Source organism: Callospermophilus lateralis, chromosome 19 (genome assembly GCF_048772815.1).
Source record: "Callospermophilus lateralis isolate mCalLat2 chromosome 19, mCalLat2.hap1, whole genome shotgun sequence".
NCBI classification, from domain to species: Eukaryota; Metazoa; Chordata; class Mammalia; order Rodentia; family Sciuridae; genus Callospermophilus; species Callospermophilus lateralis.
This window is the reverse complement of record NC_135323.1, coordinates 7175362-7187613: the sequence shown is the minus strand read 5'-3', so window position 1 is coordinate 7187613 and position 12252 is coordinate 7175362. Positions and strand designations below refer to the sequence as shown.

The 12252-nt window shown below is 45.9% G+C and overlaps 1 protein-coding gene across 4 annotated transcripts in view; it reads right to left on the bottom strand.

Moving 5' to 3' along the window:
* Abca3 (ATP binding cassette subfamily A member 3) overlaps nucleotides 1-12252 on the bottom strand; it is a 49934-nt gene that overhangs the window by 24197 nt on the left and 13485 nt on the right. For all 4 annotated transcript variants that reach the window (XM_076839922.2, XM_076839925.2, XM_076839924.2 and 1 more), the window contains exons 7-10: nucleotides 10957-11216; nucleotides 8116-8232; nucleotides 7734-7854; nucleotides 2913-3086 (exon numbers count right to left, since the gene is read on the bottom strand). In XM_076839922.2, coding sequence (XP_076696037.1) covers nucleotides 2913-3086; nucleotides 7734-7854; nucleotides 8116-8232; nucleotides 10957-11216 — 672 coding nt within the window. The remainder of the gene's footprint in view (nucleotides 1-2912; nucleotides 3087-7733; nucleotides 7855-8115; nucleotides 8233-10956; nucleotides 11217-12252) is intronic.

Genomic DNA, 12252 nt, shown 5'->3' with positions numbered 1-12252 from the left:
CGGACTTGGCGCAGTGATGCACGCCTATAATCCCAGTGGCTCCAGAGGCTGAGGCAGGAGGATTGTGAGTTCAAAGCCAGCCTCAGCAACTTAGCAAGGCCCTAAGCAACTCAGTGAGACCCTGTCTCTAAATAAAATACAAAAAAGGGGCTGGAGATGCCGCAGTCCGGCTGGCTGCAGCAAAATATCCGGGGGGGTGACGAATAACTTGTGTACATTGATGCAGCAGGAATAGGAGCCGTTTATTGTAGGATAACAGAGGTATTTATACATTTTGCACAGCTTATCTTAATTAGCATAAATTAGATACAGCAGTCAACCAATCAGGAATCTCCACACTTAATGGCTCGCTTTTGTTACTTTACAAACCACTCCCTCTGGCATTTTGCCAGGCGCCATCCAGACTTGTTTACAGACTCTAACATGGAGATGTGGCTCAGTGGTCAAGTGCCTCTGAGTTCAATCCCTAGTATCCCCGCCCCCCCAAAAAACATGCATGTGCATGCGCGTGCACACACACACACACACACACACAATTTGAGGAAGATCAGTGTGAACCAAGATGCATTTTAGTCTGTTTTGAAACTCAGAGACCTCTGGTTATGGTGGTGTAGGCCTATAATCCCAGCAGCTTGGGAGGTTGAGGCAGGAGGATCACAAATTCAAAGTCAGCAACTCAGCAAGGCTCTAAGCAACTTAGCAAGAGCCTATATCAAAATGAAAGAAATTTTAAAAGGGCTGAGGCTGGCTGTGGTGGCTCATGCCTATAATCCCAGAAGCTCAGGAGGCTGAGGCAGGAGGATCATGAGTTCAAAGCCAGCCTCAGCAAAATCAATGTGTTAAGCAACTCAGTGAGACCTTGTCTCTATAAATACAAAATAGGGCTAGGGATGTGGCTCAGTGACTAAGCACTCCTGGGTTCAATTCCTAATACCCAAACACACACGCACACACAGAAAAACAAACAAACAAACAAACAAACAAACCTGAGAGGCAGAGGCCTCAGGCATATATGAAGCTCTATTTAGTGGAGCTCACAATTAGCCCACATCACAGTCTACAGTCTACACATACTGGAGACCTGAGTCTCTGGCCATCTCCTCTTGTCCCACAGGCCCCAGACTGATATGATTACTCTCTAGCCCTGATGAATGCTCACTTTCAAATAGCTAGAGACTTAGCAGCTTTAAGAAATATTTAGTATAGGGCTGGGGATGTGGCTCAAGTGGTAGCGCGCTCGCCTGGCATGCGCAGGGTGCTGGGTTCGATCCTCAGCACCACATAAAAATAAAACAAAGATGTTCTGTCCACTGAAAACTAAAAAATAAATATTAAAAAAATTCTCTCTCTCCCTCTTAAAAAAAAGAAAGAAATATTTAGTATAGAACTATAGAGGTGCCATATAGATTCCTCGTTAGAATGGCCATTTACTTAGTTGTTTATTTTGCAGTATCAGAAATTGAACCTAAGGCCTTGCTTGGCAACATTGAGCTACATCTCTGGCCTTTTTAAAATTTTAATTTTTACACAGGTTCTCACTAAGTTGCCCAGGCTGGCCTCAAACTTGCAATCCTCCTGTCTTCCCAGTAACTGGGATCATATGCATGCACCACCAATCCTGCCAGAAATGGTCTCTTAAAAAGTATTTTAGGGGCGCTGGGGCTGTGACTCAGTGGTAGAGCACTTGCCTAGCATGTGCAAGGCCCTAGGTTCTATCCTCAGCACCACATAAAAATAAATAAATAAAGTAAAGGTATTGTGTACAACTACAACTAAAAAAATAAATATTAAAAAAAAAGTATTTGAGGAGACCAGGGTTGTGGCTCAGTAATAGAGTGCTTGCGTAGCATGCATGAGGCACTGGGTTCGATATCTGGCACCACATAAAAATAAACAAATAAAATAAAAGATATTGCATTCATCTACAACTAAAAAATATATATATTAAAAAAAAGTATTTGAGGGGCTGGGCTTGTGGCTCAGTGGTAAAGCGCTTGCCTAATACATGCAAGGTCCTGGGTTTGATCCTTAGCACCACATAAAAATAAACAAATAAAATAAAGGTATTGTGTCCAGCTACAACTAAAATACATACATATATATATATAGTATTTGAGCCCTAGAAGAGTCTGCTCATTTATGAAGTCTAGATTTTATTAGCACCATTAAACATCAACATATATATTTAAAAGCTGAAGTGCTGGAAGACATTGCCAACCAAAGAAAAATATTCTAATTAAAGATGAATCAACACTAAATGTTCCAGAGTTTTGGAAACTATGAGAGCTAGGAATTGCAAGGGGCTACGAATTGAATGTGTCTCCAAAAGTTCGTGTGTTAGAAATAGTCCCCAGATGGCCCTCATGAATGGACAAATGCTGTCTTAAAAAGGGCCTTCAAGAGTGGCCTCACTCTTTTGCTCTCTTCATGAGGAACAGCATTCAAGGTGCCATCCCGGAAGCAGAGACTAGATCCTCAGTGGACACCAAAACTTCCAGTGCTTCGGTCTTGAACTTCCCAGCTTCCAGAACAGTGGGAAGTTTCTTTTCTTTACAAATTACCCAGTCTCATGAATTCTGTGATAGAAGCACAAATAGACCAAGATGTGTGGCTGGAAGAAATGAAAACATTTGGCCTAAAAGAGAACATCTAGACGGGACAGGGCCGAGACTATCTTACATGAGCCACAGCAGCCTACAGAAGGTAGAAGATGCTTCTTTCCTTCCAGCAGAGCCAGAACAACGTGCAGAAGCCCCAGGAAGGACAGACAAGCTAGGCACCTGCCATGAAGTCCTAGCTCTGGTGTGCTGCTCTGCCTGCTTGTTGCTTAGTGTTAGTCTTACTGCTGGGGGTACTTCTGGAGAGATGCTTCCTGGGCAGCTAGAGCAGCTTGTGATGAGGTTGATACTCACCTTTGGCTTCGAATTTTCCTATGAGCTGGGCTCCCATTGCCATGGCAACATTGGACAGGAGACAGGAAAAGAGCTTCTGGGTCAGTGTCATCCAGTTGTACCGAGGAGCCACAAAGAAGTAGGGGATGTAGGTGAAGAAGTAGAGGAAACCGCCAACGGCTGCTGCCATGTTAGCTGTGGGGAGAGGAATGTAAAGGGCGTACAAACCTGCCAGGGTGCTGTGCCTGCAGCAGGGTTCATGGCCAGCCTAGGCCCCAACCAAGTCCCAGTGCTGGGGCTGCGGCCAGGGATCGCAGCCTCTTCCCTTCCCCTGGGACAGCACCCTGCCTGGGTCTCCACCCATCTCCTGCGGGCCTCCCACCCAGTCACCTCCTGGACATGCCACATTGTGTTAATTACTAGTGCTGAACTTGGATTCCCACTCGAGGCCCTTCTTGCCCTGTCTGACCAATCTCTCCCATTTGTTCATTCATTCATCTATCAAATGCCACCTGGTAGGTGCCACATGCTCTTCCAGGTACCAGGGAGAAGGCTGCACACAAAATGGAGTGAACTCCCACCCCTCCCAAGCCTTGATTCTAGGGAAGAGAAGTGCAGAGTGCTTGATAGGGACACGGCCGGGAAGAGTGGCAAGGTCCCAGGTAGAAGAGGGAGGCTTTGAGAGGAACACACAAGTGGAGCGAGGAACAGCACAGGCAAGTGGCCAGGTGGCAGGGGTGCCAGGGGACAGCATGGTACTGCTTTACCCTGTGGCACTCAGGCTCTGTGATCTTTAGATCTTCACATCCTTAAAAATTAAGAGTATGAGGGCTGGGGTTGTGGCTCAGTGGCAGAGCGCTTGCCTCACACATGTGAGGCACTGGGTTCAATCCTCAGCACCACATAAAAATAAATGAAATAAAGGTATTATGTCCAATTAAAACTGAAAAATAAATATTAAAAAAATTAGGAGTAGCAGTAGTAGTATTTGTGGTACTAGGGGTTAAACCCAGGGGCACTTTTCCATTAAGCCACATCCCCAGACCTTGTTTTTTTGGGTTTTTATTGAGGCCAGATCTCCCTGCAGTGCTCAGGAACTCACGAGTTGCTAAGGCTAGTCTTGAACTCAAGATCCTCCTGCCTCAGCCTCCTGAGTTGCTGGGATTACAGCTGTGGCCACTGCACTCAGCACCTCCTTAAAAATTATTTAAGACACCAAAGGCTTTTTCTTTTCTTTTCTTTTCTTTTTAAATATTTTTCTTTAGTTGTAGATGGACACAATGACTTTATTTTATTTATTTATTTATATGTGGTGCTGAGGATCCAACCCAGGGCCTTACATGTGCCAGGAGAGTGTTCTACTACTAAACCACAACCCCAGTCCAAAGCTTTTTTCTTTTTTATAGGTTATTTTATATTTAGTCTATGATAAATTAATGTAAGAACATTTAAAGCTTTTAAAAAATTTGACAATAGGGGCTGGGGTTGTGGCTCAGTGGTAGAGTGCTCACCTAGCATGTGTGAGGCCCTGGGTTTGATCCTCAGCACCACATAAATATAAATGAAATAAAGGTATTGTGTCCAACTACAATTAAAAAATAATTTTAAAAAAATTTGACAATAATGAACTCATGATATATTGAAGTTTTTAATGAAACACAACCATGTTTCCCACAATTGGTGAATAGCATTGTTTCACATTTGTGCAACCTCCGCAATATCTGACTTCACAGATGGATGCTCTTGGTTGCCTCTGTGTCCACTGTTTTTTTTCAAAGTGCAGATGAGCAGCCAGAAGAGCAAGGGGTGTTATATTAGTTACAGACACTTGTAGATATTCTTATTTGAGTCCACACCACACGTGCATTCAAACTAACAAACAAACATGCTGTACTCTCTTGCACCAAAGGGCACTGGCTTTCCTTGCACTTTGAATGGATTTTTACTCCTGCATGATTTTGTAACATGATGCACGTCTGTAAAATATTGCATCAGTTTGTAAAATATTGCTCATTGGATTATGCAGATCTTCCAAATACTGACACATTTTATTATATAATTTTGAAACAGATCGCATTCATTAATATCACCAACCTCATTAAAAAACTCTTCAAGTGCTGGGAAACTGTCAAGCTTGTGGTGTTAGAATTGACTTTGCAAAATTCTACATTTTGCTTGAAATCTTGACATCAGACATCAGATCTGTAATAAAATATTCCTTAAAAGAGATGGGCTCAGATTTGAAAAAAAATGCCTATCAAATACCTACATGTGAATAGCTATAATATGACAGCCACTCCTTCAAGCAAAAATGAAAAAGTGGCTAGTTCAGCTGACAACTCAAACAGCTATACATATTGCTCCTGCAGTTAATCCTACTCAGTATGCAGTACTAGTACTTTATGTGTACGTCTTGTTCTGTCATTAGAATACTAAAAAAATATATTCAGGAGTAAAATAAAATTAATAATTTTAATAATTTTATCTGTTCCACCAAGGAGGTTCTTGAGTGAAACTGGCATTCTTGTTTATCTGTCTGCTGAGAGTGTGTGAAGAACACAATGAACAGCATGGTCTGGCGGCACTGTGGAGATTCAAGCCTGGGGCCCAGTGGTTTTACCCATGTTGCCTTTGCACTATCTCAACCAAGGACAAGGTGGTGGAAAAGGCATCTGTGTAAATAAGTACTGATCACTATTCAGGCTCCTTGGGGATCCCTAGGCAACCACCTTTTGAGAGTCCCTTACCTAGGCAGAACCAAAAGCCCCAGGAATGGAGTGAGACAGGGACTGTATGAATGGGAATGGAGCAGCAGAGAGTCAGCTTGTGGCCACCTGGGTGGACCCAGCCAGCCACGGCAGGGGCTTCAGCTCTTCTGCTTGACACGGTCTTGGGGACATTTTGAGCAGAAGTGACACAAGCTCTGACATGCATCGCCCACTTGGCTACACAGGTATAGGGTGGAAGCAGAGGGACCACTTTGAGGCTGTTACCACCATAAACAGGTCATGGAGGACAGGGCTGGGGCCCCAGTGTGCTGTGAGGAAGCTGTGGTGTGACTGGAGCTCAGACACCTCGAGAAGAGGGAGCGGGTGGGATTCCCTGGTGACTGGATGCAGAGCAGGACGTAGGAAAATGGAGGAGTCGAGGGTGATGCCCAGGCTCCAGGCTGAGCGGCCAGAAGGATGAGTTGATACTTACAGAGAAGAGGGAGGAGTTTCTGAGGACAAGGGCAGGAGCTCAGTTTTGAACACATTTAGGCCAAGATGCACATATTGAGCACCAATAGGAAGGAAGCTTCTGGGTTTGAGTCTGAATTTCAGGAGAGAAGCCTAAGCTGGAGATCTAAATTGGGGGATTATGAGTATCCTCAAAACTGTCCATGGGAAATGGTGTGTGCAGAACAGGGAAACTTCAAAATGAGAATGCCATGGACTTTCGGGAGTAAATGAACAAATGTTTCCATTGAAAAAAAGAAATTTTCCCCAAGAAAATGTATAAAAAAGCAAGAACAAGTAGATATGTACAAGAATCAACTGGATAGTTCATAAAAGATAAATATAGTCATGGAATAAGTCTCAACAGATGAGAGACGCTGTAGACACACACAGAAGGTGTTAGGCACTCAGAAGCAAATGCTCAGGAATTCAGATGGAACTCAGATTTCAAAGACATGCAGACAGTTTGAGAGGCCTGGAGAAAGGTCTAGAGGAAGAGAATGACAAGGATGACGAAGCCAATGTCACAAGATGTTAACTGGGAAAGACAATCCTCATATGGAAAACACTCGAAAGTAAAGGGAAACCACACCTCAACTGCTGGTGGACATTTGCCAACACCACGGGTATTGGTAGTAATGAAGCAACGTCACAGTGCAAGAGAAACTCTGGCTATGGAGAATTCAATATGCAGCTAAAATATCATTGAGAAGTGAGGTGAAAGAACACCACGTCCAGTCATCCAGAAACAATTAGCCACTCACTGATCACCATAGAGAGGACAACTCAGGCACAAAAGTCAACCTACAACAATTCGAAAGGAGCAGAACACACACACACAAAAGTAGTGCGCACACGAAACATGCACATGAATGCAGATTAGCTACCAACTGCTTATGTTCTTAGATGATGAAGCGGATGGTGACGATGAAGCAGATGGCACAGTAGAAGGCTCAGGGACTGTCAGTGACACTCTGTGTGGCAGAGGTGAGGCAAACCTGGGAGGAGTCTAGACACACGGACTTAACTTTCTGGAAATTTCAAAGGTAAGTATTTAAGTTCAACACTCGGGATAATCACCCAAAGAAGAGAAATGCAATTGACATTTTCAAACCATCAGAGGGAATTCTCAGTCCAACAGAAGGTGGCAAAGAGAAACGATGAATAGAACATGCAGAATTCAAACAGCAGAAATAACCTCAAATGTAGCTACAATCGTAAGGTGGGTGGACAGATTAGCCCTCGCTTTTGGCTCCTATGAGGATCCAACTTGGCATCCACACTTGCCTTCTGCCAATTCCTCTTCACCCTAAGCCTCTCTCACCTTTTTGCCTGGCCCACACCAGGTGCTCAGTCTCCTGTCCTTTTTCCAGCTCCTTCCTGGAGGAAGTCCCATGAAGCTCTGTGGTGGGGCCTTTGTTGAGTTCCTACAAATCTGTCCCTCAGTGATCTAACCCATTAAGTCCAGCCTAGCCTTTCAGGTATCCCCCCTTTTGGCAGCCCAGTCTCTGGGTCATCCTGATTCAATGCCTTTGACCCCTTAACTTTGCATAAATCTGCTCAGTTTCCCAAGAGTTGGATCACCCCCATAGTCCTCTGCCTTCTGGGGAGAAAAAGGACTCACCTTTGCTGAAGAAGGTGCTGACCATGAAGCTGAAGGAGATGGAGGAGATGGCAAAACACAGCAGGAAGGCCAGCACCAGGGAGGGGTCACTGCTTGAGAGCACTGCCACGTCCTTCTTCACCTGTAGGACAGGCCGCCAGGGCCAGATGTGGGTTGGTCAAGAAAGGCAGAGGTAGACTAGGAGAAGCCTAAAGGTCCCAGCCAGAGAGACACTACTGAGGACAGGAGGGGCCCTCACCTCAGCAAGCAGGAAGTCCTGCTGCCACCCTGCCCCTGGGGACAGGGTGAGGTCAGTGGCTAAGAGACACTATCCAGATGCCAGCCCAAGAGCAGGGATCTTTACACCCTCTTTTCATCAGGGCTCCCATCAAATCAGTCTCACCTTGACGCAGAAGAGCAGGGTCATGAAGGAGACCACGATGAGGAGGAAGAGGAAGAACATGAGGAACCAAGCACTCCAGTGCAGCCAGCTGCTCAGCCCCATCATGCGCATGTACTCCTGCGGGGAGAAGGGTGGTTAGGCCTGCAGCCTACTGTCCACCATCTGAACTCTGGCATGTCTGTGCACAGTGCAGTGTCCACCCACCAAGAGAGAGGACCAGGACACCTGTGCTGGGGACCAGAAGCAGGAACCATGCAGCACACCCTGGCCTGGATAGTAGAAGGCCCAAGTCTGACAGTTATGTCCCCCCTTACTCAATAGCTCTCAGCCCTGAGGTATACAAGTCCTGCCACTCCTGCTTTTCTCCAGTCTTATACGCTACTGCATCTGGAAGGCCATTCCTTGTCCTTGTCTGGGATCAACTATCCCTTTCTCCCAATGTCACAGCCTGTCCCGCTGCTCTCTGCTTGGCAACAACCTGGCTTTTCCTTATGGTAGAGCTCTGTCCCTATCTTCCCGACTGGGCCCGCTGAGCTCCATCTTATTGGGACACCCCTTCTCTACCTGTGTCTCTGTGGGGGCCTGATGTGAGCCTCCAACACGTGATGACTAAGCTGGTAACCCTCAAGTGTCCTGTAGGGTGCCCCATGTCCTGTGGAGCAATCCAAACTCCTGCAATGCATTCTTTTCTTGCATAGAACATGCTCCCTAGAAGCTGTTGGTATGGAAGCTAGTGCTGGTCCAGCATCAGCTCAGTCAGACCCCTCCCCAGGTTGGCAGAAAGACTTTACAAGCTACTGACCACACTGACCACACTGACATTAGCACTCTGGGTTGTGAAATATCACCTCATATCAGACTGGCTCTGCACACATGCTAGAAGCTGCAGGTACCCATTCCCTGACCTCCTGAAGCTCTGAAAGTGGGGAACAAGAACTTCCCTGGGGAAGGGCCCCTCTTTTTAGAAGGGAAGATGGCACCATGATCGGCATTGGCTCTGACTATACCTTCCTTCCTCACCTGCCTTTCAGCTATCAAGAGGAGCTGTGAGGAAGCCCAGATCCTCCACAGGCCAGACTGCCCAGGAATTCTGGTCATCCAGAGTGTGCTGCGGCCACGTGTGGCTCTTTCAACTAAAGTCAACTAAAATTGAGTAGTTAAAAAAATTGAGTTTATTTCAAGTATTTCATGGCAAATGTAGTGGTCAGCAGATAAAGGACATGTCCATCATGGTGGATGGCTCCACTGCACAGCACTGGATGGGACGGTGGGATCAGGACTGATTAAGTGACTTACATGCCAGGCATGAGGCCAGGCTGCTGATTTTCCAACCCCTTTTTCATAAAATTTTATATATATATATATATATTTTAGTTGTCAATGGACTTTATTTTATTCATTTTTATATGTGGTGCTAAGAATCGAACCCATTGCCTCACACATGCTAGGCAAGTGCTGTACACTGAGCCACAGACCCAGCCCTCCAGCCTTTTCTTATGCACAATTTTAAACCTTCAGAAAAATCAATGCCTTTGACTCAATAATCAGGCAACACTTTTCTTATTTGTTTTATGTACAAATGTGTGTGTATGTTCATTCTCTCTGAATCATTTTGTAGTTCACTTCCAGCTACCTCCACTGTTTTTATTAAAGTTATTTAAGGCACCCAAGCAGGTCATTGTCCCCCTCGGGGGTTTCCCAACCTCTCATCTGTGGCAGTTTAAAACCTCCAACAACCACAGGCTTGGAATCCTTGAGAACATTCTAAGTGTCTTCCACCAGCACTAAGGACACTCCCGGGGGGGAACTGCATGCAGAAAGTCCTGGGTGATGGCAGTGTCAGTGTATGACTCTAGAAGTGACTGTTCCTGTAGCTCTTCCTCATCAAGTCAGGTTGTGACATCACAGTGACACTTCCCATTATTGTGACTAACTACCAGTGACTGTGCCTGTCTGTGATCTACATGCAATGCTGATCATCTTCCTGTTTGGCTCTATATTTAAACATTTTCTCTCCCTGTTGATTCAATCCCTAGAGCTGCACCATCCGGCACAGAATGAAAATTTTATAGTAGCTACAATAAAAACAACAAGAGAGATGAGTAATGTTAATTTCAATTGTGTTCTACTTAATCCGATATATTCAAAGTATTGTCTTTGAAATACAAGCAATATAAAAATTACTAGTGAGACAGCTTATAATCCTTTCTGTGCTGTCTTCAAATCTGGTGGCCCTTTATACTTCTGGCGCATCTCAGTTGTGACCAGGAGCACTGTGAGTGTTTGAAGTCCTCTGGGGCTTGAGGCTCCAGACCTGGACAATACAGCTCCAGGACCACCTTCATGAGTGGTGTTCTGCATGTAAACTACCATGCTTCATAGGAGTTTTCTTTCTTTCCAGAAATGGGGTTTATACACAGGGCCTTGCACATCTAGGCAAGTGCTCTACCACTGAACTACATCCCAGCACTCTTCATTTCTTATTGTGAGACAGGGACTCACTAAGTTGTTTAGGCTAGCCTGAACTTGTGATCATCCAGCCTCAGTTTCCTGAGTTGCTGGGATTATTGGCCTTCACCACCGTGCCCCTTTTTCAGAGGGTTTTAAGAATCCAGGCATACCAGCTTGATTTTAAAGAAGCCAAGACAGGCTGGAGCCACAGAGGGCATCCACTCTCTGCCCAGACTCTTGTGTTTCCAGCCATGGGAAGGAGCCCTGGAAAAGAGCAGGGTAGCCTCAAAATAAGGCCAGTTCTTTTGAAGGAGCCCTGGACATACCACATGGTGGCCCGGGCCCCAGGATCAGTGTGGAAGGATGTTACAAAGCCATGCACAGAGTTACCTTTAGTCTTCTCTCTTTCTCCTGCACCACAGCCCGGATGATGGAGAGGGAGGTGTAGGTGAAGCTCAACATGAGCAGCAGGGGCAGCTGGTACTGGATGGCAACAAGGAAGGGGTCTGAGATGAATGGTGGAAACGGGAATCTCTTGGCGACCACAGTGAGTTTCTGGAACAGCTGATGCGCAGAGGCATTGGCGTGGTAGTACATGATGGCCTTGTCCACGGCGTGCTGCACTGCCAAGAAGCCTTCGCGGATGTATCCTGAGCACAGAAGCCAAAGACAACATGTCACAGGTGCTGCCTGCTCTGGAGCTGTGAGCTCAGAAGGGCACCAGGGCTAACCCTGGGGTCTCCAGAAGAAGGGGCGCAGGAGGCAACAGAGCAACTTAACAACCTCTTGCTTGGGGCCCTGGTGGCGCCTGGCACTGTACAGTGGCCCCATGAAAGAAGGCAGAGAATGAGCCCATGCTGATAGCAGCGGAGAGAATCAAGGTCACTGTCACTTCCACATCTTAATTAATGTGACACACTTAAAGATTACAAATATGATCACATTTTTAAATCACCCTGGATATGAACTTGCCTGGAGAGCCTGAATACCCCAATAGGGTCTGATGCGATTCTAAACAAATAAGTTAGGTAAAACACACTAGGAAAGAACATACCAAGAATTGGGTTAGGGACAACAAGAAAGTCTGAAGATCAGGAAAGTGTTTCCCTCATCTGGTGAGAGGACTGGTTCTGAATGTCACCCCAGCAGCCAGCCTGTCAGCCAAGAGAAAGAAGCTGACAGCCCTGGCACCCAACCATGACTCTAGGTGGCAAGTGGCTGAGACCTTTCATTGCAGAGGTAGAATCAGAAGAGATGGGTTTGGTGACTTGGGAGGCTGAGACTAGAGGATTCTAAGCTTGAGGCCAGCCTCAGCAACTTAGCGAGGCTCTGTCTCAAAATAAAATAAAAAGGGCTGAGTGTGTGGCTTTGGAAGGGTGGTTCTATCCCCAATACCACATAAAAAAAGACAAAAGCAACATGCCACTGCGCCCCCAACTCAGGGTTACCAAGTGGACATGTCCTTCTGTCTCTCCCAGATTTTACAGATTTTAATCACTGAAGGTGTGCCAAGGATAGTACTGGGTCGGGTTTAATTCTCATGTTCACAAAAAAACTTCAGGGCAGTGGAGATATCCCCATTAGAAAGATGGAAACACTGAAGCCCTCGGAGTCACACCACTGGAGACAAGTAGAGCTGAGCATGGGGCCTTGGGCACTTTGGCTTCAGTTGTGTTTTTCATGACA